Genomic DNA, 27,015 nt, shown 5'->3' with positions numbered 1-27,015 from the left:
AAGTTTCACAACTTTTTGAGATCTACAACTTTCATTTTAGCAGTTTTTTCAAAAGAGGTCATTTGAAATGCTCAAAAATTCAATTTCAAAGTATTTCTACAGGAAATATGATTTTTAGTGGCGGTTCCTTAGGAGAACCGCCTGTAGAAATACATGATTTCTACAGGCAGATTTCTTAGGAAAACTGCCAGTGGAAATGCACCATTTCTACTGGCGCCAGTGAAAATTGATTTTCATAGGCGGTTTTTGAGTCGGGCAAGCCGATTTCTTTGCACAAGCGTTCATTAATTAAAACCGCTTGTAAAAATTATGCTCTACCGCCATCGTAGAGCTTTTTTGTATAGTGTTTCATGGGAGTATAGAAAGTTTTATGGGGATAAAACTCATCTGCACAGTTGTTAAAATATAAATGCGTTAAAAACTGAGTCATGAAACATCCACTCACGACAGCTTAAGTGTCTCTGCCGACCTATCCCTTGATGGATCCTTCCCAATCGACATTCACATGTCTTCGCGACGAAAATCAAAGCATGGAACAGTCTGTCGTGCATTGTCGGGTGTGTACAATTTCATTACCACTAGTACGGTGTCTGTGCTAAAGCCACGTTTTTATTCTAGAGATGCACATAAAAACAACCAAACAACGATATTTTTTTCATAGTTTAAGTTTCATGCAATTGCATCTAACCATCTATACTATAGTTCACCTAATAGAATTATGCTTAGACCATCAAAAAAACTACCCCCGTTGAGGGCCACAACCATTGTGTACCCAGTAAAGCGAACACATAATTTTGTCTTCATTAACATCAAGGGCTAATAAAATACTCGAACCAAATCCAATGGTCACTGTTTGAAGTTTGATGTAGGCTTCTCACCCCCACATGCACTCTACCTCACCCCCCACCGCGTAACGAGCCACGCTCCTCCCTACATCCCCGCACCACCACAGCGTAATCGACCTGGCCACCATTCCCACCCTTCGTGAGGTTCGTCGATCGGACAACACGACCTCCTCGGACGTCCCCATACAACCTCAGCGGCCAAGCTCTATGCACATGATGGGGCGGTTCAGGTAACTATTCGTCGTTCATTGGTTTTACATATGTAGCTTTCCTTATGCATTGTTTAAATATCACGGGTGTAATATTGCAGTCCCAGCTGGCCAAGTTGCGGGCCCAACAGGCGGCCCAAGAGGAGGCCCATCGGCAACAGCTGGCAGCCCAACAGGAGGCCCATCGCGTGGCGGTTGGAGGCTATCCAGGAGCACTCGGCGCGTCAGATGAAGGAGTTTGCCAGCTTCTTTCAGGGCCTGGCGATCCCTAGTTTCAGATGTCCTTCGTTGCCTCCCGTGATCTTCACTCCACCCCGTGTTCCTAGCCCTTTAGGGACTCTGGTGAGTTTCTAGCAGTCTGTCTATTGTTTTCGCTTGTACGGCCATCCCGCAGGTACTAATGAGATCGCTTCTTCTCTGTGCAGCCACTATCGGTGGGTTCGAACCCGACTCCACATGGCCTTTCTCCAGGCCAGGTGGGACCAGGTGGCGTTCCTCCTAGGCCTACGTAGGAGGGAGCCTCCGGGTGGGCTAGCGACCCTCTGCCTACCCATCAGATCGGATCTGGGTGGGTGAACAGCAGCGCGCCGCAGGTTGGACCGTCCTTGTGGCCTTTGTGGCCAGGTGGGAGTTCTTCACACCATGGTGGCAACGGGTCGCAGGACGCGTGACTGGCTATGTGGTTGTTCTATTTTGTTGGATGATGGTTGTTGGTTTTGCACACCATGTTGGATTCGTACGATTTGTTCGATGATGGATTTGTTGGACCCCTTTGCTATGGATTATATGTGCTATATATGTGGATTTGTGTGATATATATGTAGATCTGTGTGATATATGTGAATTTTAGTTATATATACATATATGTGATTTGGTTATTGTGATACATAAGGCAAAACAAAAAAAAAACAAAAAAAGTTTACTTCTTCCAGCTTTGCCGACTGCCACCTAGGGCAGTGAGTCAAAGCTATCAACATCCAAAGCCCACGGCTCAAAGAATTTCTGTATTAAAAAAAAATTAAAAGTGCTGACAGCTATGCCGACTACCTCCTATGGCAGTCGGCAAATAATTTCTATACTAAAAAAATGAAAAAAGCTTTGCTAACTGCCAACTTTGGCAGTCGGCAAACGAAACGTGCAACGTCATCTCACAATGGCGTACGTTTGTTTTGCCGACTGCCACGACGACAGGTGGCAAAGTCTTTGCCGACTGCATCCCACGTGGCAGGCGGCAAAGTTTTTTTTGCCGACATATTTTTTGCGACGTCTTCTTTGCCGACTGTCTCGTAGAATGCAGTCGGCAAAGCCTTTGCTGACTGCTTTAGTTCCTTTGCTGGCTGCCTCTGGCAGTCGGCAAAGTGGAGCATTCCGGTAGTGAGATTGGTAGCCCATTGGATACAAATTTAGGAAGGTTATATCAATCTGCGATCTATGGAGGCTATATCAATGTGCGATCTATGTGTTTGGCACCGCTATGAAACACAACTTCAGAGACTAGCAAAAGGCTTTTACAAAAGTGGTGACAGAGTCCACCTCAAGTAAAGGGCCTCTATTAATCACAGAAAACTAAAACAAGCTATAATGTCCGCCTCAATTAATCTTAAAAATACCTTTGTTGAATCCTAAGCCGATCATGGCTTTATGCAAGACCGCCGTGACCCAATGCCAAACTCATCGAGGGGATGCGCTAGTTGCGATATTTGGACGCAGAAATGTTCAGTGCAAACCATGTCTTCCATGCAAATCGTAAAAATCCTTCATAAAATTATACTTAGAAGTTTTCAAAAAAAATTAAAAGTATCCACATCAATAGTGAATTTTAGTGCATATACAAATAAAATTTGATATTTTTATATGTATTTTTTTACAAAACATGTTTGAATCTCAAATTTTGGTACAATGCACATCTATAGATTTACTACTATTGGCATGTATAATTTTCAATATCTTTTGAAAATTTCCAAGTAAGATTGAATTGGTGGTTTTTATGGATTGTATCGAAGACGCGGTTTCCACTTAGAGTAATATTTTGTGATTTGGAGCTCTGCTTTGGCGACGACGCCGACTAGACAGAGGGTGAAGAGGACAATGAAGATGGACATGACGGAGGTGACGAGGATGCATGCTCCCACACAGTGGCGTCCACGATGCCGTCGCCCCACCCGGTGGTGTCGAGGACCAGGTCACCATTCTCAACGGTGTCCAAGATGATTTCTTTTTCACTCTCCACCAGTCGTTACTATTGCCTGACGTCCGAGACGAGGTCATCCTCTAATGTTTCCTTCCGCTTGGCCGTTTGTGTTTTCTGGGCTGCGTCTACATGCTGTTATACATAACACACCTTCAGAGATATATGGTGGACTACTTCACTCTCTCAATAATAAACTAGATTTTCTACCCTCTGAATTTTTCAAAACTAGTCAAATAACCACTCAAGCGTTTTTATAGTAGTTTTGTCTTTTTTTTATTTTTTTAAATATTTGAAAAATCATAATAAATCAAAGAAAAATTATAAAATAAAAAGTCTAATTTTATTGAACTCTAGATGAGTAGATCTATATAGTGAATATACAATATGATATACTTTAGTATAAAGTTTTTACTGTAGCTTTAGATCTATGCTTAATTAAATGGAATAATTCATATGTTTAAACCTACAACAAAACTTTTGTACTAAAGCATATCATATTATATATTTACTGTATAGATCTACTCATGTGGAGTATATCAAAACTAGATTTTTTATTTTATGATTTTCCTGTGATTTCTTATGATTTTTCAAAGATTTAACAGAAATAAATAAATAATAAAAGAAAAAGACAAAACTAATGTTTAGCAAAACCACCTTCCAAAACTATTTCAGAGGTTATTTGACAGGTTTTGAAAAATTTAGGGGATAAAAAATTCAGTTTTATAGTTCAGGAGGTGAATTAGTCCACCATATATAGTGACGGAGTTATGTAGACTTTTTTTTAAATCATCTGTTACCAAAAAAAACAACTGTTTGCTGTTTACAGCTACAGTCGTAGCTGCCGCTGTAGGTACAGAAACATCTGCAGCGAGCACACCGTTTTGTGCATTGACGTGGGACCCACACTAGTAGTAGAACCAATTTTTTTTAAAAAAAAAACAAGAAGTATATAGCCAGCCAAACTGCTCCTCGGCGATCCCGCACGCGCCAATAAGCGGTGGGTGTGACACACTTCGAACCAAGGCTTGCTTCGAACCCGCAGCCCGCAACAAGATTTCGACTACAATGGCGGTTCCCTCCTCCAGCTCTTGCGAGGTGGTGGACCTCGCCTTGGCAGCGAGCTGCGACGACGACGCAACCTCACAGCTCTTCTTCAGCAAAGGCGGCGGCGGCAGCGGCGGCGGCGGCGGCGGCGGTGACTTATTGTCTTGGCCTGCGGCGGCGGAGATCGAGTCCAAGCTGACGAAGCAAGAATCACTGGTTACCCTGTGCGACAACTACGGGATTCCCAGGGAGTTCAAGCCGGTGTCCGCCGACACCTTGAGGTGCGGGGTGTGCGAGACGCCGCCGCAGGGCTCGAATGCCCTGTGCATCTACTCCGACGCCGTCGACGCCGGCCTCCGATTCCCACTCCACGACTTCTACCTCAAGCTCCTCCGCCACTACCGCCTGGCGCCGACCCAGTTGGTCCCCAATGCGTGGAAGTACATGGCTGCGTTCGTGCTCCGCTGCAAGGACGCCGGCGTCGAGCCGCTGGTCTCCGCCTTCAGATACTTCTTCTCCCTGTACGCTCACTACAAGCACAAGAACCAGCCAACGGGGTGGCACCATTTCCAGCCCTGCGCCGGCCGTCCCCGCCTCTTCTCCGGCACTCTGCCCACGAGGCACGACTGGAAAACAAGGTTCTTCTTCCTCAAGTCCCCGGAAGGGATGCCGTGGAAGTGTCCGGTGGCGTGGGGCAAGCCCAGGATGGAGGACGCCCGTGCAGTGGAGCTCACGGATGCCGCGGTAGACAAGCTGAAGCAGATGCCGTGCATCGATTTGAAGGACTACTTGAGCCTCCACGCCCCGCCCGTCGGCGCGTTCACCATGCTGCAGCTGCACTCCACGGCGCCGCCAGCGGCCATCGTGAAACCGGAATGCGCAGCGGCCAGCGCTACCGCCGCCGGCGATGGTGACGACGACTCGACGACGACGCCTCGGAAGCGCAGGTGTCCTGGTGGTCCGAGTCCGGCGGCCCTGACGCCTCAAAGCTTTACCATTTCCGGCGGTACACCGGGTACATCATTCGATGGAGCCGCCTCAGGCAGCAACGGGATCCCACTGCCGCCGGGGATTTGGACCGGCGGCGGCGGCAACTCGGAGTTGATCATGTACGGCATGGTGCGAATGCAGCAAGACGAGCAGCGGGACAAAGACAACCAGATCGCCCAGCTTCACGTCAGGTTACAAGAGTCGGAGGCCAAGCTACGAGAGTCTCAGGCAAAGTTACGAGAGTCTGAGGCTGTGAGTGACAGGTTCTTCGAGTACCTGTATAAGGAAAGAGCGCGGCTGATCGAGGAGCAGGCGGCCGTCGTTGCCCGTGTGAAGGCAGAGCGCGCCGCCGATGTCGCGAAGCTCCAGGAGGAGCACGCCGCTGCAGTGGTACAGCTCACGAAGCGCCTCAACGAGGAGCACGCGGCCAGCGTCTCTCGGCTCAATGAGGAGCACGCGGCTGACCTAGCTCGTGTGATGGATGCCGCGGAGAAGAAGGTGCAAGATGTCATGAAGAATGTGGTGCGCAGCCTGTACCCTGAAGCGGACCTGTCACAGCTCGAAGGCCCAAAGAGAAGTTAGAGGAGTATAACGAGCATATGTGCGTGGTTCATCATCTACCCATCATCTATCTACTGGATATTTCTGTTAGATGTCTGATTCATTCATCTCTCCGTTATGAGAAGCTACTTGATAGTTTGGCACCACAGTTATTTAAGGACACAAAGGTGTCTAATTCACGTGATTTGATAGTGTTTTTCTAGCATTGAACTGAAGTTTGGGGCATCTAGCTAGCTCGTTGTTTTCAGCTAAGTAAGCCATGCCGCAACTACAAATATGGTTTCCCAAAGAAAACAGATAATATACCAAAGTAGTTATGCAGTCTGATCTCCTGATTCCATTTTGAACGTTTTCAGGTTACCAGTTTCTGATTGTTCAAGGACAAATTGTGCTTCTTGCATTGATCCAAAGATGTCGTTCAGGGGGAAGGGCCCTGAGATAAGGCAAGGCGATCTGGTGCAGTTCAACTACGTCTGTAGCTACACAAATGGTTACTTCATGCATAGGTGTATGGAATTCTAATTCTAGTGTTGACTGTTGAGTACATACATTGCAGTTTTAGCTCGAGTCCAGTTATCTGCAGCCACCACCCGGAGCGAGGGCCATCCGGCCATGGCCATCGCTGGTCGCATCTGCTGGCCGCCCATGATCGATCTAGCACGTCCTGGCTGCGGCTGGCCGTGGCCGGCTGCTGGCCGCCCTGTGTAGTGATGTCTCAGGTTCATAAAATCTGTGCAGTTTTTCAATCTGTCCTCAATTAGAAACAAATGCTTTTTGTTTAGAGTTGAAGTGCATTTTGCAGGGGACCTTAGGTTATGCTCGATTATACTATCCTGACTCAACATAGCCTTTGTATTTTCTAGATGATTGGTTTCGACTAGAAATTCAAAAGGATTCAAATAGCCTTGAAAATGATTTTTCAAATAGCCTTGAAATAGGTTTTGAAATAAAGAAAGAAAATAAAAATTTGAAAACCTCCTCCTCTCTAGAATCTGGCCCGGAGGCCTGGTTCTGTTCGCAATCACGCGGCCCAGCTTTTCCACCTATTTTCCCACTCCCTTTCCCATTCGCAGGCCGCTCGTGTGACCTCGGCCCAGCTGGCCTAGTTCCCCGGCCTATGTGCGCGCTCTCCCTCTCTTCCAGTCGCTGACATCCTAGGCCTGCATGTTAGCCTTATCCTCTCCCTTTCCTTCTTCTTCCCCGAGCTGTCCATGAGTTGGACTTCCTCCATGGCAACTGATGAGGACATCGCCAAGATGGAGTCAAAGACGACTCCAATTCAAGAAGGGGAGGATGATGAAGACATCGCCACGATGGACACGTCTACACCATCGTTTTTTCCAAGTTATAATTCATCTCTAACTCAACTGCTATGTCAGCCTCGGATTCAGCAGACACGTCGTCAGTGTTTCCCGCATAACTTCTTCATACGACATCGAAACAGGGTGATCATGGACTCGTTGAAAAGGGAACAACGACACTGTCGTTTTGGATCTAGTCCCAGCTCTAGATCGGTTCTGAATTATTCTGTGTCACCACGGCAAGGTGCCGTGTCACCTATTTTGGGCCAACTTGGCCATGTATCGAGTTTGGGCCTTAAGCCCAAGTTGTGAACGTCTCCCCTGGTCGCCACCAACCTTAGGACACCTCTCTTTTATATTCCACACAGCCACCGCTGTTTAGACTTGGGTTTTGATTAGAGTTTAGTTTCCATCGAGAAACTCAATCGTTCATTGTAACTGTCAGTGATCTAGGGCCCCCGTTCTTGATCTCCTCCACCGTGTCGATTAGTCCTTTGAAACTGAGTTCTTGAACCCTCTTTGATATTCACATCAACTTATATTTGCAATTTCAAATTGCGTGTTTATACTTTCTTGCTTGTGTTCTTCGATTCGCTTGCAAGAACAACCTTCTTGGCGAGGTCAATCAAGTTGTGCTTAGTTGATAACCAACGGAGCAGTGGTGTAACGGTTGCAGGATTCGAATCGTGCTTGATTTGAAGCCGGATCGCCAACGTCGAGATCTCCACAAATCGAACTTACCGGTTACCTCTTGGAAGATCGGGCCTAAACCTTATCAATTGGTATCAAGATATTTCAGGTTTACCGCGAGGTATAATCTCGTTCACTCTAGATTCATATTTATACAGTCCACAAAAAGCTCAAAAAATTGTTCAATTTCCGCTGTACTATTACCGGTTGTGCCTTGCAATTTTGTTTTCAGATTTGCTTTGTTTAGTTTGTGTCTGTGGTTGAGTCTAGTTTCTAGTTTTTGTCACACCCTGGCTTTAAAAATAAGACCAGAGTTGTCATATGTGTGCCCAGGAAGTCAAGTCCACACATACAACAAAAAATAGAAATATATTAACACTTACAAACATCAGAGTACGCGGAAAGAGTAGCTAAACTTCTTAGGCTCCATTCTTCTCAGGGACGGTTGACTGGAGGCTCCGTACGCCAAGCACTTCTGATAAGCCTCGAGAAAACTTCACGATATCTTAATCCTTCTTCTGAGCAGCACTTTACTACACACTGGGGGTGTGGGGGAAATAGCAAGGGTGAGTTCATGTCGAACTCAACAAGTACAGGCGGAAAGTATATGACATGCAAGGCTTAATCAAAGGAAAAGCTGACACTGTTTAACTGCAGGTGAGCTTTTAAGTTGGTAAGCTTTTATTACAATTCTTTTATTAAAACAACCTATTACTAAATATGAGTGAAGCATCCCAACCTTTAATTAGGTGAAAGTATATTAACAATATTATTACTCATCATTATAATTATTATTATTAAGATTACCGAGGTAGCAACCTCACATAGTGACTCGGGGTAGCAACCCCTTTAAGGTCAAGGGATAGCAATCCCAATTAAGAACACAGGATAGCAATCCTGCCAACACGGAATAGCCATTCCGCCAAAGCACGAGGTAGCAACCTCAACCAAGTTTCGCCTCCAACTTCCATGTGATTCCAATTTGCTCATCAAGTGAGGGTCTGGGCCGCTCGTGACCGTGAGCACGGCTGATATATTAGTTTTACACTCTGCAGAGGTGTGCACTTTCACTCCAAGTCGTGATTCCCATTCGCCCGGGGTCGCGACTCCCCAAAACACTACCAAGGTGAGCAGGCAGGGTTTCACTACGAGACCTTTCACAGGGTCCAACTAATAGGATACCACTCGTAAGTTTTTGCCGGGGCGCGCGGCAGCCGTGCCCATAGCAATGGGACCCCGAACTGACCGACCTCTTAATATAAATACCCAAGCTACTTCCTTACGCCTACCCGGAAAGTAACACCCTACCAGTGGAGGTCCTGATAATTAGTCAAGCCAGAGCCATATAGCTTGGAGCTGCACTGTATGTCCCAGGGGGCCGCTCCCTGACTAAGTCCTTACGGAGAGCAGAGACGGGTACGCCCGGCAAACCAGACCACCAACAGTACCCGCTCCCCCTTTCCTCAACAAACCACGATGCTCGCAAGCACCGCAACATCTCCATCACTGAAGTGACCATTGTTCATCATTTAATCATTAATCATCATTGAAGAATTCATTAGGTAAGATTATTTACTTTCATTTATTATGTGGAATAGATGAGCAGAGCAGCTAAGCATATCTACTGTTCACTATACTACCCATGTATAAAACCCAGAAGTACAAGGATTATAGTAGAAAACTAGTCATGTCCTTAGGGTTTACAGTATTAAGACACATGCAATGAAAAGTAAATGTATTTAAAGTTTATAGGTACAATATGATCAAAGGGTGTCTGCACTTGCCTTTATTCCCAGTGTATAACTGCTCAGAAATCTTTGGCTTCTTTCTTCTGATCTCCAACTTCTGCTTCGACTGTCGGTTCTTAGCTCCTGATCTTCACTGTTCACGAACCACACTTCTTCTACTCGAAGCAAACAAGCAACACAAACAGACAAACAAACAATCACGACTAAGAACAAACAACAATCAAAAGAAAAGCTTAGAAAGAGAGCGTACTAAACGACACGACTGGTTGCTACGATCGTGACAACGCAAGAACGGTTGAGAACAGAGCTATCGTTAGACGGACACGACTTTCGAGGTTCGGAGTGTAACGGAGAAGACGACTATACGCTGGTCGTATTTTATTTAATAAAGAAGGTGATAGACTTTTCAAAGAAATATCTCAAAGTTGAATTGACCAGATTATAGAGAATTATAAAAGCTGGAGTTAAACTTTAGTCATAACCTAATTACTAACCATTCTACATCACTTAAGTCACTTTACTATTTATAATTAGAAAATAAGGAATTTGTGACAAGTTAAACAGAGCATTTATGAAATAAGATTAGATTAAGTAGATCACAACTAAAAAGGCATTTAAGTTGGCATAGAACATACTAATACTTATTTTATGAAAAAGATCAGAGATTTATTAACTCCCAAGTTGCTTTTGATTTCAACGATTATTGAGATTTATTAACCCCCAAGTTGCTTTTGATTTCAACGATTATTGAATAAGCATTTACAAAATAACATTTATGATGAAATCTAAAAGTATTAAACATGGTGAACATTACTACTAAAGCGTAGTTTATGTCGATGCGAACCTAACGCGACAAGAACGGGCTCAAACAGAGTTGAAACGCGCATTCTATGGCCAAAACTAGATCAGTGGCAAAATTATGAATAAACAGAACTAATTTTCGTATTTTAAATAATCAAAAACTGAATTAAAAATGTAATTTTGGATTAAATCTACAAATACCAGCGGCAGTAGGGGTTAATCTGTTAAAAATAGGACCTATTTCTAATTAGTTTTGAACTGAAGTGGACTGCGGGTTGATTTCCTCAAAACACAAGGGCTTTTCTGCAAAGTTGCCAAGGTCAACGGGGGCGACCGGCTCGGCCGGCCACGTGGCGCTGCGGGACTGGCTGGTCCACAGCCCGCGCCTGTGGACCGGGGCGGTGGCGGCGGGTCCACCGGTCCATGGTGGACCGGGACCGGGATCGGGCGAGCGCGCGGTGAGCGGGGGGCCTGGCCGCGGCGGCGCCATGGCCGGCCTCACGGCGAGCTCGCTGCGCGTTGCTGTGGTGCATGGGAGGCCGTGCCGAGGGCACGAACGCGTCGCGCGCGGTGCGGTGGGTGTAGGGCGCGGCTCGGCCGCTGCCAGGGATGGTCGGGGTGCGCTGGCCACGCGACGGCGTGAGACGGCGGTGGTGGCTTACTCCGGCGAGGCCGTGCATCGCAAAGGAAAGGAGAAAACGCGATAGAGCTCCTACACAATCGTCACGGACTAGCAATGCTCGGGGAAGGCTTACCTTGGCGTAATGGTGGCGGAGCGAGACGATTCGCGGCGGCCGCGGAGCTCGACGGACCGGCGGCGGCGCTGCGTGCTTGGGGGGTGTTTTGGCGGCTCGGGATTGCGGCTAGCGTGGCGGCGGGGCTTCGCTAGGGTTCCAAGGGGCGCGGAGCCTTGTGCAGGGCCTTTATAGGCCGCGGGGAACCTCGAGGAGCGCGCACAGGCTCGAATCGACGGCGGCAGCGGTGTCCGAGATGTGCGGCTAGAGGAGGGAGACGCGGCTGACGCGTGGGTCCGCAGCGTCAGCCGCTTGTAGCGACCGACAAGTGGGCCCCGCGTGGCAGCGGGTGCACGCTGCTAGCGAGCCGAGGCGGGGCGCTGGGCCGCGGCCTGGCTGGGTGGGCCGCTGGCGTGTGGGAGAGAGGGGGTGTGGGAAGGTGGGCCGAGGGAGGGGTGGTCGGCCCAGGTTGGAGAAAAACGCTTTTCTTTTTATAAAGATTCATTTCTAAACTATTTTACTAAACCAATTTCAACACCCTGTTTGAATTCCTAATTTGAGATTATTTTGGGAGCTTGTTTTCTTTAATACTTTTGAAAACAAAGCACATTTTCCTAAGATCATATTTTTAAATCATTTTTCAACTCAAAACAAATAGTTTTCGAATAGGACTTTTAGTGTTTTATTTTTTTTTCCAGAAACCAAAAGGACCTAAACGTGCTCGCTAGAAATTTTGAAATTTATTTTTTACATACAAGCTAAACAAAGCTAGGGGCACAAAAGTACACAACCGCAAACATAACACCCTTCACTTAATTTTATAAAAGTTTTAAAATTCCACAATTTTCTCTCTTTTTAAATTCAATAATTAAATAACCCTTGGAATATTTTAGAAAAATTTTAAATTCTTATTTAATTTAGTGTTTTCTAATAACAATCCAAAATTAAAAATTTTGGAGTGTTATAGTTTTGATTGTGTTTGTCGTCGTAGTTCAATTGTAAAGTTGTTGTTTCTTTGTTTTCCGCCGCTACCCTAGCCACCGTTCTCAAACAACAAGTCAAAGCCACCATATTACTCGACTTGCCCTCGCTAGCCGTCTTGTGTGATCTCTCGGCGCCGCGCTAACCCTAGATAATAGGTTGTGAGCCGTTGTTATTTTGCCTGCATCGCAGCCCTCCTTATATCATCAGGTGAATACCTACTGCTGTTAGTCACATGGACGATTCATCCTGTGATCGGAGTTGGAGTTTAGGGACGCTTTGCCCAAACTGCCGCCGCCGCCGTGTTGTGTCTTCCGAAAAACATAACTTGAGATACCTTTGGTAAAACAGGTATAACATTTTGCTCGTTTATCATAAAAATCTGAAATTTTTACAGCAGCTTCTTGACACCATTTGGACCTGACCAAAACTCGGCTTTGCCCTGTTTGGTTTCATCAAAATTGCCAAAAAAATTCAGGAAAATAAAGAAAAAATTTGTCAAGGGTTTTGTACGCTTTTCAGAGAACTTGCTGAATTTCTGTAGACCACATCCGACCTCAGTCGTAGGTTCCAATTTTTGTGGTTGCATCTTTTGTGATTCTTGTTTAGAGAAAAATCTAAAAAAATAGTGAAAAAATAAAAAAGTTTGATTCCTACTAGTGCCTTTTGGGAAAATCCACGGTAAATTCAGGAAAAAGGGAAACTCCGCCCTATTGCTTGTTCGCTGAGTTCTTTCCATCGTACTTTGTTTCACCTTGTTGCGCTACGTCTAGACACGTCTTAGCCAGCAATTATGATTTGTCCTCTGGACACTTATTGAACTTAGCTAACTCTGTATTCATTAATTGCTAATCCTTGTTGTTCATAACGTGCGTTTCTAAAGCTCTATGTATACTTATATCAGCATAGGTTCATCTTGCAACTATTACCCACGCTCAACAACATATTGTTTTCCTAATTTAGTTTTGCTCCTGTTTGGCTTTGGTAAGAACAGTTGTAAGACAGTGGTAAGCCGCTTCTGATTTTGTATTCCACTTTCACCACCACCACTTGATTCCTTTTAGTTGATAGGGATAGTACGTTGTTGTTATTTTTCCCTATTTTCCAACCATGGCAGGATCTCCAACGGGTTTCAATGATTGTGTGTCCAAGGGTGAACTTATAGCGTTCATCACTGAACAACGCAATCTTATGAATGAGCTGCCGCGCAATATGAACAATTTGGTCACCCGCATTGAACAGATTGAGCAACGCCCTCCATTTCGTGGTGATGATGAAGATGCTGATGCGGATGGAGATGTATCTGATCATGAAGATGCGGATGCTGATGGTGATGCACGCAACCATCGCCGCTATAATTTCAATCGTCGCGGTATGAAAGGTAATAATCATGGTAATAATGATCCTTTTGCTAAAATTGAATTTAGCCTCCCTCCTTTTTGCTGGTAATGTTGATCCTAAAGCATATTTAGATTGGGAGCTTGCTGTTCAACAAAAATCTGATTCTCATATTGTTTGTGTTGGGCATAGAGTTAGACTTGCTATTAGTGAGTTTACTAATTTTGCTTTGTTTTGGTGGAGTGATCTTTGCAATGCTAATAATACTCCTGTTGCACCTCAAACTTGGAATGCTTTAAAACAATGTATAAAATCTCATTTTGTTCCTCCTTATTATCAACGCGATTTACGTTTTAAACTGCAAACTTTAAAACAAGGAGATAAAGGAGTAGAAGCATATAAATGAAGATGATGTTGATGCTAGTGCTAGATTCTTTGATGGTTTAAACCATGATATACAGAACATTCGTGATTACAATGAATGACGTAATTTTTCCCAATTGTATCATCTTACTATTAAGGCAGAACATGAAGTATAGGGACGCAAACAACATAAGTCTTTCAGGTCTAACAATGGGAGGAATTTTCAGCAGCGTTCCGAGTCGGAGACGCCCAAGATTTCTATTGCACCACAGCCATCTACACCTGTATTTTTTGCTGGGGTAAGTAAATTGTCTAATGTGCAGCCCCCACGGCTGAAGAAAGGTGCCACTCCAGGTGCTTCTACTAGCTCCTCCTCACCTAGCTTTAAAATCATTTGCCACCGATGCAAAGGCATGGGACATGTCATGAAGGACTGCCCTAGTCGTCGTGCTTTCATTACTACCGACGATGGATATGTAAGTACTAGTGATGTTGAAAATGATTTACCCTTGCTGCTAACATTGATGCAGATTCTTCTAAGGGTGATCAAGACAATGACGCCGTCCACATTGACTCCATGGCTGCATCTGCGGGCGACCCTAGCCTTCTTGTGCAGCATTTATTGAGTTCACATGTGGGACAAGTAGAAGAGATGAAGATCCAGCGCCATAATTTGTTCCACATGTATTTCATTCTGCAGGGTTGTCGTGTTCTTACCATCATTAATAGAGGGAGTTGCAAGAACTTGGTGAGATCAGATTTGGTTGAGAAGCTTGGCTTAACCACACAACAACATTCATATCCATATAAACTTCAATGGTTCAATAATAGTGGTAAGACTAAGGTAACTAAATCAGCCCGCATTAGTTTCTTCACGGGTTGTTATCATGATACTGCTGATTTTGATATTGTGCCTATGCAATCTTTTTCAATTTTGTTAGAACGTCCATGGAAATTTGATAATGATGCTTTACACCATGGTAGCACTACTACAAAATTTATTAACCGCGACCTTTCAAAATAGCTCTTGAAGGTGGGCAGCATTTTCAACCGCCTTGGTTAATGCCTACCATTAACCGAGGCGGTCATTTCTTATTAACTGAGATGGTTACAAAAACTGCCTCGTAAAATTGATTAACCGAGACGGTTATTTATAAGAGGCCTGCCTCGTCAAATAGAGCTATTTTTGGAGGCGATTATTTATAAGAAGCCCGTCTCGGTTAAAAAGGCTAGGTCCAGTCCTGTTCTTAAAAGCCCATCTCAGCCTGATATAAGGATCCACATATATATACAACTACTTAGGGTTTCATTCACTCCTCCTCACTCATTTCTCCTCCCTCTGCGCAGCCGCATTCCCTCTCCCTCCCACCACCGACGGCTCACTGCTCCCTTCTCCCTCCTCTTCCCATCCCGGTGTAGCAGCCCTCCTCTCCTCCCGGCCATGGCGTGCAGCAACCTGGCCCTTCTCGACAGGTGCCTCCCCTCTCCTCCATGGCAACCCTCCTCGCTCTCTCTAGTGGTGCTAGCAGGCGGTGGCGGTGGCACGGTGACACGACGCCATGGCCAGCCACACCCAGAAAGGGCGCTCTGGTGGCTTCAACTCCGGCGGCGGCTTCAACTCCCGGATAGAAGGGCGCTCCGGCGGTGCTCGTCCACGAGCGATGCGGGTGGCATTAACTCCGGCGGTGCTCTTCCACGAGCGATGCAGGCAGCTTCAACTCCGGTGACGCTCCTCCTTCGGCGTCACCTCCAGCGGATCTGCGGCGAGGGTGGCTAGATCCGATGTCACGGCACAGTGGCAGCTCGGTGGTGCTCGGATGGGCTTTTGCGGGCCTCGTCGATGGGCTCAGCGGGCCCCATTGATGGGCTCACCCTTTTTTTTTTATTTTATTAACCGAGGCGGGCATCCAAAACGCCTCGGAAAATGGTCTGATTAACCGTGACCTTTGATCCGAGGCGTTTTGGATGCCTGCCTTGGTTAATCCAAAATGCCCGCCTCAGAAAAGAAATTATGTAGTAGTGTAGAACTAATACATACACTTTCATGCATAAGGACAAGAAAATTACTTTGCTACCTTTGTCACCTATGGATATTTTTAAACATGCTAAAGAGATTAACAAAAAACCTCCAATAGACATCGCTAAAAATAATGGGAGGTGCTTTACTTGCTACAACTTATGCTACTGCTGAGTTATGTGATAATTCAGATGTACCATGTTATACTATATTTTGTCAACCTATTATGTCTTGTGCATTGCCTACTGTCACTAATCTTTTGAAGGAGTTTGTTGATGGGGAAGAGTCGAGGACGACTCCAATTCTAGAAGGAGGGGATGATGAGGACATCAACAAGATGGAGTCGAGGATGACTCCAATTCAAGAAGAAGAGGATGATGAGGACATCGCCACGCTGGACACGCCTACACCATGGTTTTTTTCTAAGTTGCAATTCATCTCCAACTTAGCTGTCACGTCACCCTTGGATTAAGCAGACACGTCATCAGTATTTCGATCATAACTTCTTCACACGACATCGAAACAGGGTGATCTTGGACTCGTTGGGAAGGAACAACGACGCCATCATTTTGGATCTAGTCCTAGCTCCAGATCTCTCGTGGATTCTTCTGTGTGAGCACAGCAAGGTGCTACATCACCTATTTTGGGCCAACTTGGCCACGTATCGAGTTTGGGCCTTAAGCCCTAGTTGTGGCGCCTCCCCCTGGTCGCCTCCAACCCTAGGACGCCTCTCTTTTTATATTACACACAGCCGCCACTGTGTAGATGTGCGTTTTGTTTAAAATTTAGTTTTCCATCGAGAAACTGAATCATTCATTATAACTGTGGTGACAAATCCTTTTTATAGTGGTCCAGGGCCCCCGTTCTTGATCACCTCCACTATGTCGATTAGTCCTTTGGAACCAAGTTCTTGAACCCTCTTTGATATTTGCATCAACTCATATTTGCAATTTTAGATTGCATGTTTATACTTTCTTGCTTGTGTTCTTCGATTTGTTTGTAGGAACAGCCTTCTTGGCGAGGACAATCATGTTGTGCTTGGTTCATAACCAACAGAGGAGTGATGTAATGGATGCAGGATTCGAATCATGCCTGATTTGAAGCAGGATCACCAACATCGAGATCTCCACAAATCAAACTTCCGGTTACCTCTCGGAAGATCGGGCCTGAACCTTATCAACAACAAATCCCGTGTCTCTCGGGATTTCATGAGCTAGCCACAATCCTCTTTTCATAAAGCTTCAAGGCCCTCCCCGCACTTCCTTTTCCTGATTTCATGATGCCAGACATGCCCTAGCCCCCTGTAGTTCTCCAGTTGCATCTCAATGTCAAGGTCAATCACCCACCGCCATGGTAGTCACATCTCGCTGCCGTTCCGACGAATTCGAGTCTTTGCCGAGCTCCACGTTGAGGTGACGAAGCTCTCGCGCCCTTCTCCCTAAACTCTTCATATCCCTGTCCTTCTCTACTGATCGCCGAACCTGTACAAGGAGTTTCCGTTCGCCACTCCAAGCTGCCGGCCATCCCCGACTATTCTCCAACCATGAAATCCCCCTAGGTGAGTTCGCTAGGACCTCCTCTTGCTTTCCATGATCTCGGATTTGAGTTTGGTACAACATAGCGCGTTCTTCGCCAACTCCGGCAAGCTTCAGCCATGGCGCCGTCGTATTTGCCCTGCTCCGCCCGCCGGCAGCCATTCCCTCTCCCCAGATCTAATCTCGTTCGCTCGATTAAGATCCAACGGCCCATGGTGGCTGATACCCCTTCGGCTTGGCTCTTTTGCTAAAGAGACCCTGCCCTTTTCTATATTAGAACCCACAATCCTTAGGCGTAATCCAGAAATACGCTTTCACCGTTTGAAAATGTAAAATCGAGTCAAAATACGTTTTCCGTATTTATAGTTTTGCCACTGAAATTATTTTAATTATAAAATATTCGTTTTAACTCCGATTTGATCCAATCAAATCACGTTAGATTCGTAATCATGAGATCTATATGTTAGTAACCTTGGTTCAATAGTTTGAAACTTTTTAGATGGTGAGCAGTATAGCATTAGGTTTCTTTCTATAGACGGTATTTTGGTTTGAGTATAGAGGGTGAGCAGTATTTTGGTTATCAAGATCGGAGCCTTGGCAACAAGTAAGACCAGCAGAATCAGTAGGAGCAGCAGGAACAATTGGATCAATGCAAGTATAGCATTGGGTTTTCTTTCTATGATTATGATCTTGTGACTTCATTAATGTTTGAGCAACAAATGATAAAATGACTTTTTAGCAACTTGAGGATTTGTCTGTAAGCGGTTACCCGAGATTGACAGTGCAACCATGAGGGCTATTATGGCTCTGGCTTTAGCTCAGTATGAAAACCTTTTTCTAGCTTGTTAGAGGTTACCCATAAGGGTGCTAGAGGGGCTTGCCGTTTTGGGTATAGTGCAGCCTCTGTCCTTATGTATATAGGCTACGCGTCATTGTGCCACTCGGAAGAGGGCTCTATATCTGCGCGCCAATTGAAAACCTTGCGGCGCTAACTTGTTAGATGAACTTTTGAAAGACTTTATAGTGAACCCTGTCAACCTTCCTTGGTAGTGGGTTAAGAGGTCGACGGGCCTCGGGCGAAAGGGTAAATCATGATTTATGGGTAAAGATGTACAACCTCTACACCATGCCCTCGGTCATGAGCGGCCTTGGCGACTTTTATATTAAAGATGATGATTCATGTTGTGTTATGATGTTTATAGTTTATTGTTTAATGCTTTACATAATTTATGTCACATTGATCATGAGTTTATGGATCTACTGTCTTGTTGCTATATTTGCGGAATTTGACATGGACTCACTCTTGTTATTTCCCCCATATCCTTCAGAAGATGTTTTAGGCTTGTGATCAACCAGTCAGTTTGGATCCTGTTGAGTAAAGTTAATACCTGAAGTTTGGAGATTATCTTTCATTGTTTGCTGCCTAAGGTTATCTCTAATATACATAGTATGTTATATAATTTATGTATTGTCTTTTAATATTATCCCTTATTTTTAACTATATGTGAGATTTGGCTTCTAAGACTCACATATGGTGCATATCTGATTTTGTTCTTTAAATTAGATATTACATAGAAAGAAGAAAATAAATAAGAAGAATAAGAAAAGAAATGAGACGAAAAGATGTAGATGTACATACTTGGTGCTTCGCTCAGCTTCCCATGGACCTAGCAACTTCCGTCTCGCATGCCCCATGATTCCCGCGTAGGGACTCCCGCGCACCATCAGCAGGCAGCTCCGGTCCAAACGTTTGGACAAGAAGATTTCTAGAAGCATACTCCCCCTGAGGCATCATTGATATTCCAATTCATTATCTCTAGTCAAGATAAGGAGAGGGGTCCCTTGAATGAACTACCTCTCTAGAGCCTAGCAATCAAGAAAAAGACTAGTACACCTCTAGTTAGGTTTGGATCTAGTCTTAGAGCTAGAACTAGAAGAGAGAGAGAGTGGTAGAATATCCGAAGGAAGCCCGAGTGTGTCGGTGCTCCTTCTTCAGCTTGTACCTATGGATTCAAGTTCTTCAGGAGCTTGGATCAGAGACTTCTTCGGTCATCAACTTTTATTTGTTAGTGAGTTTATTGTTCTTATTGCTCTTCTAGTTTACGAGTTTATTTTGAGTATTTGATCTAGTGCACTAGGTTAGAATATAATTCTTCGTGCAAGCGTGGTGCTTAGGCTCAGATTACTCGTAGATACGCCCTATATTCCGGATTGGTGGTAGATCGCTAGGGTGACTTTATAGCCTTGTTGAGTCTTCTACAGTCCACCTCTCATCTATGGGCCTAGAAGGAGACCTTTGTTACATGGTAGATTCATACTCTATTTGCGGTCTTCCATAATAATTCCCTAGCGGATCAATAATTGCAAAACTCCCTAAAAGTAGAACTAGACAACCCTAGTTTTCTCCCTCAACCTTCTAGTGTCTCATCCTTGATTGTGCTGAGGGATTAAGCCAAGATCGAGGTCCCTCAATCCATTCCTTAAGGTTCGATATTAAAGCTGGGTCATCTCGGTGAAGTGCTACATTGGTATCTTATCCATGCGCTTGCGGAAAAACTTAGTGTGCATTAGTAAATACCAACAATGATATGAAGAAACTTCAGGAAGACAAGGGTATCAAAGAGTATGATGGCTATAGGAAAGAACATTTCAACCTATGTGCCTTGCTCTTCACCACTATCACTGATATCCTAGGACATCGTAGCGTGTCAAGGTAGAGCAAAGGAGAAAAAGACTGCTTTTAGTGCTTAGATGACACCGAGCGTGTGTGGCTAAATATGTCAAAGAGAAGGGTCTATTTAAGGCACCGATGTTTCCTTCCTAAGGGTCATTCGTACCAAGAGATGAAATGTCAGTTTGATGGCACAGGGGAGAGGTTATGCACTAAGGGATTTCAGCGGGCAACACGTATATGACCAGGTGGTACAGGATGCCACACCTAAAGTTATTGACCCTGAGAGCATTGTCCTTGGAAAGTGAAAGCATAGTGAAAAAGGAAAGTAGAAGAGTGACAATAAGAAGAGGTGGAAGAAAATGTCAATTGTCAATCCTATGGGAACTTCCTTATCGAAAGCATATAGTGGTCTGCCATAGCATTAATCTCATGCACGTGAAAAGGAATGTTTGTGGGAGTTTGCTTGGGACACTCATGAATGACCAATGGAAAACAAGGACCATGCAAAAACAAGAGCTGACCTACCGGAATTGGACATCAGGCCTGAGCTTATAACTGACAGTACCAATGTCCATCCACCTCTATCTACCATAAACCTGACCCGACAATAGAAGGAGGAATTATGTTGACTTCTTTCATAGTGTCAAACTTCCCTCTAGATACTCAGCCAACATATAAAAGCTTGTGCCTACAAAAGAAACAAGATACTTTCCATGAAAGCTCATGATTGCGATGTCAAGCTCACAGCATGCTTGTAGTTGGAATCCGGAACATTTTGCCAGAAAAAACCCAATCGGCAATCATGAGTCTCTGCTCCTTCTTTAATGAAATCTATTAGAAGGTCATAGATGGACGTGTTTAAATGTTGTCGTTCACACAGATTTAATCACAGTTGCATATTGGTACGCGCGTCTGTAGATGTATTCTTAGTATAGACGCTTGTTTTGTGTGTCTATAATAAACCTTATTACATACGCATTAATTATTCCCGACGCATGCTAGCGCGTCTGCAATGTGCCTAAGTGCGTGTATAAGAAGTGTTTTTTTGACATAGTGATAGCAAAAGATATTTGCCAACAAATTTAATCTTTATGGAGGCACATTGATTGGCATCATCACAATCTTTTGCTTCGTAGTCCATTCAATGTCAGACACTCGACTACAATCGTTGCATATGTGTTATTGAGTTCAAGATCAGCTTGCTTGCTGCTTACTCCCCACATCCTGATCCGCAAAGCAATCTCAAGACTAGACAATTTGAATAATTATTGGTTCTAGACATGAAAAAGATAGATATATTTCTCAATTCAATAAAAAAGTTCAATTTCAATCAAAACATAAGAAACTCCAACTAGAATTTAAGAAACAACAATCAAAACTTAAGTTCTGATTATTGATGTTTTATTTGAACGGCTCACTCATACATAAAAAAAAAGTACTCCAGTTTTGATTGTTGTGTTTGCTATACGAAAGGAAAATAAACTGATTTCTATGCGCGATTCCATGGGCAAAGAGTCTACGTTTTTGTGTGCACTAACAAACTAAAAAGACAATATTCATATTATCCACATCACTTGAGGCTTTGCAGCTCCGCATGGAAGGTCTCCGCGTGCTCCTGCTTGACACAGAGCGCCATGGCGGCGACACCCTCGGCCTTGTCCTTCCTCCCACACAGGATGCAGCCTGGCACCACCTTGCGCTCCATGTTCCCGATGACACGTTCAGCGCCGCCGCTGCCGAAGTCGACGTCGTCCAAGCCGAGATTCCACCAGCTGGTCACGTACAGGGTGTCATAACCGTCGAGGCCATTTAGCCGGCCGCTCATCTCGTCGGCGATGTACGCCGCTCCATCAGCAAACATGTATGGGACCCTTGCCTTGGCGTCCTTTACCAGCCTCACGAGGTCCAGGATGTCGCCGTCGGCGACCTCACGCAGCGTCGAGGCAGCAAGGCCGAAGGCGAAGACGTTGCCGTAGTAGCCATCCTTGGCCTTCGCCGGCTTCCTCACGTTCACTGTGAAGGCGAGCGCCGTGGGCGCGTCCTGGCTGGCGGCGCTGGCGATCGTCGCGCGCGTACGACACTTCCATAGGGTGGCGGTGAAGACGTCGAACGCGGTGCAAGACGCCGGCGCCATCTGTCCGCCGCCGCTGCTGCTGTGACGACGACGACGGAACTCGTCCTTGACGCGGTCGATGAAGCTAAGGGGAACAGTGATGTAGGAGGACGGGAAGTCGCTGTGCTGGCTGCAGACGAGTGCCTTGGTCATGGTGGTTATCGGCGGGGGAAGCTCAGGGAGGGCGTGGTCCACCCTCACCGGCAAGATGGAAGGGGAACGGAAGCCGCGGGCATACTCGCCGACGGCCTGCAAGAACTGCGCCATCCCGGCGCCGTCGGTGACGACGTGGTTCCACGTCACCCCGACGACGAAGCCACCACAGGAGAACTCGGTCACCTGCACCAGCAGCAACGGCGGGTCCGTACTGTACTGGGCGGTGTAGTTCATAGTGAGGTCCTCGACGGTGACCACCGGATGCGGGCCGAAGAGTCTGCCCTGCTGAAAACGGTCGGAAACGGTCGAAAACGGAATTACAATGTAGAAAACGAACGCGGTCGGTGTGGAATATTTCTATATTTTAGCAATTAAAGAGTATATAAAATGAATAAAAGTGGTTGTGAAACCAACTGAAACTGACAAAATTTTTATGTTTGACAAAATTCGAAAACGGTTTTATAATATAGAAAACGATATCATATATAGAAAACGAAAGCGATTCAGTTTGAAATATTTCCGTTCCGTTTTCATCTCTACCTGCAGCGTGCAGCTCGCGGACGCCCCAACGAACGCCACGCCCTCGCCGGTGCACGCGATTTTCAGCTGGTCGCCGGTGATGGTGAGGCGGCCGGCCATTGGGTAGTAGAGAACAAGCGCTCGGGACAGAGCTCTCCTGATGCTCTCGGCTGGCTGATCGATGGGGTTCTCGAAGACAAGCAGGGCTGCCATGGGCAGGGAAGCAAGAGCTCTGTCCATGGCGGTGAGGGGGAGGACGCCGGCGGGCGTGGCCTCCGACGGGACGACGAGAAAAGGCAGCGACTTGGTGACGCGCGAGCTCATTGCTTGTGACTGGTTTCTCTCGTGTTGGCTTTGCGGTTTGCTTGTGGTGTCTTCTTGGCTTTATAGTGGCGAGCATGAGCAAGAGCAGCAGCAGCGAAGGGCCCAGCAACACGTGGAGTTATATGATCGAGGATGACTCCAGAAGATTGCATTGTTTTGGTACATTGGCTCCAGCGCAATTTTCTCATCCAATCATAATGGCCAATGCCCCCTTCCTCTCTTTCACTGTCAGCACATTTCTGAGCGGACATATCTGTATTTAGGTTCGGCTTCGGTTTTGACATTCAGGAGCTTCGGTTTTTAGCTTGGTGTTTGATTTCACCCCTAAATTGAACTGAAAGAATGTTCAACCCGAGGAGCACTCGTCCGTCTAGTGGTCCAACCATCCACGTGCATTTGCCACGCTCTTTGCCAACTTAGCCCAACGACTCACCAAGCCGCATGTAGCCCATCGCTTCTTCTCCTTGCCTCCTATATTCACCAGTGTCGGTTCTATAATTTTGAGGGCCCTCTGGCGAATACATCACGACGACCTCTAAACTATAAAATTTTATAATAATATAAGCTAATTTTTTCATAAAGGGAAAACAAATCCAATCATATATAGACAAAATGCTCTTCTTGTCTTTTTCATTTTCTTACGGTCCCTGACAAATGTTTTTTAGTAACATTCTAAAATTCTAACACCTGACCTAAATTATAAGAAAAATATAACTATATGAGTATAAAGTACTAGACAAAAATTAAACAAGAAAGAAAACCTAGTGCCTAGACAATTGGGACATGAACAAAACCAAGATTCACAAATCACAAAAAATAAAAGGGTAGAAGGAAATAACCAACATCACATGTCGTAGTCCTCGTCGAACTCTGCCAGTTGGTCGCCGCTATCGTTTGGATTTTCGAAGGCTAGAACTCGGGCGCAGAGGTTCTGGTATTATCCATTGCAGCTCATGATCGCGTGGTGAACTGGTGAATGTGTCGCTGATGCCGCTGCGTCTCTCCTCGTGGTCTCACCGTCTCACCAAAAGTCTAGAAATTGCGACTCGTGATCGCTATGTGTGTCAACTCGTGTACGGGCATTGGTGGCTTGACTCCTTTTGGCTCACAATTTTTTGGTGATAAGCCATTGCACCATATATATACATGTACTAATAAACAAATACTATAGCAGCTAAAGGATATGTTGTATTATATACTTAGGTTTGGGCCCCCATCCCGCGAGAGCCCTCGGCCGTCGCACCTCCTGCCCTCCCCTTAGGGCCGGCACTCATCTCATTTCAAACCCTAGCCCTAACACGCGTGCGCAAGCAGCGCAACAGGATGAGGCGACACCGGCGCTGGTGTGAGTGGCGAGTGAGGAGCTAGGCACCGCTGCCGTGCGTGCAAGCAGCATGGCAACTGTGTGGGCGAGCTGCAAGCAAAGCGCCACCAGTCAGCCGCACATTCAAACAGCAAGCGGGGCGGTGCTAGCATGACGGATGAGTTGAGCGACGAGCGGGGGATGGCGTAGGAGATAAGTCCTCTGGAATCTCCCGGCTGAAACTCGAATACTGAACCAACAAAACCGAAAGTAAAATCGTCAGTTTCTCTTTTTTTTTTCAATGAACCGATCGGTTGCTAGCTTTTCTGAAACCAATTTTTTCCTAAACTAGAGAACCAAACCAAATTATCGATTTAAACAGAATGCCCAACCTAACCCCTCTCTCCCTACTCCTTTCCACTAGATACTCTCCACCACAGAGCCTGATATGACACATGGTAGATTATTTGATACACAGGTACACCACCATGGGTCTGAACAAGCCTTGGAAACAAAAAGGAAAAAAGAAAATCATTATAGTAGACAGTTCCAGAACGTTACCTGTAGACTGTAGTAGACTCATCAATCATCACCGATGATATGCCTAGTGCCTAGAATTTTCTCTAGGTCCTGTTTAGCAATACAATATCATTCCTTAGATACAAATCATTTCTGTTTGTAATTTCTTAGGTGCTGAGCATGCCTTGGAAACAAAAGTAAATCATTTCATTATATAGAGTAGACGGTTCCAGAACGTTACCTATAGTAGACTCACCAATTATCACTGAAAGGTTTACTACTAGTGTGGCCATCCATGATATGCCCCACTGCCTATTATTTTGTGTAAATATATTAATTGATATCCCTGTTCAGAATTTGGATTAAACAATAATAAGACATGCAATGCAAACTCACTATTATACGCGGGGTCTACACCTGCCCCTCTACAACATCGTCATTATTAACCACGAGGTCTATAGGTGGGCATAAGTGACGTCTCTGAAAATTAAAATAAATAAATAAAAAACACGGCGGGTAAGTTTGTCACCGAGCCCATCGAAGTCCACTACTGAACGTGCCACCCTCTCAAGACGAACTTGTAGTGCCGAGAGACGCCAACAGCTGGGATCTGCAGGGCTGCATGTGAGATTTGTTGGAGTTGCCGAGCCCATAGTAGGGTTTCCAGATCCAGAGGAAAGGGTGGAGTGCAGCGTGTGATCACATGGAGCAGGAGGAAACTACCAGGGTTTCACCACTAGATTCAGACAGGTTCATCCCCGTGCATCATCATCATTGGGCGGATGCATATGTGGATAGGGTGGTGGATGCATGGATCCAGAAGACAGGGAGGCGCCCTTGAAGACTCGAGCTTGACTGTGGATCCAGCTCCAGCAGCAGCGGTTGCATCATGGCGGTGTTGAGGATCATCAATGGGCCACACCGGATGTTGTGAGCATGAGGGGAGGAGAATGGAAGGGAGTGGAGAGGAGAGGGAGGAAGGAGGAGAGATAGAGAGCCATCAGATCTTCGCTATAAATTGTTGTTGAGAGACAAAAACTACAATTTTAAAATTGACATGGTCTTTATTTGAAATTGTCAACCATCTCCCCCCCCCCTCTCTCTCTCTGACACACATGTATATAAATATAATCAAATACAAATTTTTATATATGTATGAACTTTACGGGTTTTGGAATAAATTTGTCTTGATCTGACTTAATATGAAAAATTATATTATTTAATAAAAAACAAGTGAAAACCTACTTATATATGGTCGTTGATTTCTGGCTAAAACCGAGAATGATATATCGCTGTCGGGTTTACCCATGAAAAAACATTGAAAATCTGTCTATTATTGTTGGTAGGAGCCAATGAACCAGCAGTGATACATAGTGATTTTATGATGCCAATTTGATGTGGTGAATATTTTTTTCTCTTAAACTAACTTAATCAAACTTAGAATAATGTGTCTTAGCACAGCTCAGAATCCATGTTATATTTCATAAACGAGGGAGTAGTCATCAAACGATAATACCTTTTGTTTGGGATGAACCAAACAAGGTTGAACTGTTGGAGTTGGCATGATTTATTACATGGCAATGATTGGCTATGCTTGATGAGAGTGTATAGATTTCGGAATATATGTTTGCTCCTTCAGAATTTCGGAAACAGTCCTTAATTATTATTGTCATGCAGCGAGCAGATTGGAGCGTACGCTATTTGAATGTTTAAAGAAAACATGCGCGGATAGGGATGTGATGAGTCTCGGCAGCTATGTCTACCACTCAAATAATACGGGACCACCGCCATAAGTCCGATAGATATGGTACAGCCACCAGCTATACTTGGACACGACACATGCATGATCCGCGTGTGGCCATCGGTTCACACAACACGAGTTCAGTACATGTAGTGCTACTGTTGCTATCAAGAAATACATATGAATTTTACACTTTTTTAAAACTACACAATTTTATTTTATTATACTAATACCTAAAACTTTGAATGTGCAAAGGTAAAATATCTCTTAATGCAAGCCAATCTGAGTGTTTGATCAATGTGTGGCTGTCGTCTGATT

At 45.2% G+C, this 27,015-nt stretch overlaps 1 protein-coding gene across 3 annotated transcripts; it reads right to left on the bottom strand.

The window, feature by feature from the left end:
- LOC8067723 (acyl transferase 15) lies at positions 21,402 to 26,031 on the bottom strand. 3 transcript variants are annotated; one of them, XM_002446067.2, is made up of 4 exons: positions 25,680 to 25,972; positions 24,999 to 25,566; positions 22,832 to 23,674; positions 21,402 to 22,576 (listed from the first exon to the last, which is right to left on the bottom strand). In XM_002446067.2, exons 3-4 carry the CDS (start codon positions 23,132 to 23,134, stop codon positions 21,593 to 21,595), a joined length of 1,287 nt encoding a protein of 428 aa, XP_002446112.1. In that variant the 5' UTR covers positions 23,135 to 23,674; positions 24,999 to 25,566; positions 25,680 to 25,972; the 3' UTR covers positions 21,402 to 21,592. The 3 variants fall into 3 exon arrangements, 1 of the variants encoding a protein (XP_002446112.1); XR_002453996.1 differs by lacking the exons at positions 21,402 to 22,576; positions 22,832 to 23,674 and adding an exon at positions 23,686 to 24,687 and having other exon boundaries at positions 24,999 to 25,067; positions 25,198 to 26,031; XR_002453995.1 differs by lacking the exons at positions 21,402 to 22,576; positions 22,832 to 23,674 and adding an exon at positions 23,685 to 24,687 and having other exon boundaries at positions 24,999 to 26,031.

The sequence above is a fragment of the Sorghum bicolor genome, chromosome 6 (genome assembly GCF_000003195.3).
Source record: "Sorghum bicolor cultivar BTx623 chromosome 6, Sorghum_bicolor_NCBIv3, whole genome shotgun sequence".
Taxonomy (NCBI): Eukaryota; Viridiplantae; Streptophyta; class Magnoliopsida; order Poales; family Poaceae; genus Sorghum; species Sorghum bicolor.
The sequence above is the reverse complement of the archived record's forward strand: the minus strand, read 5'-3'. Positions and strand labels throughout refer to the sequence as shown.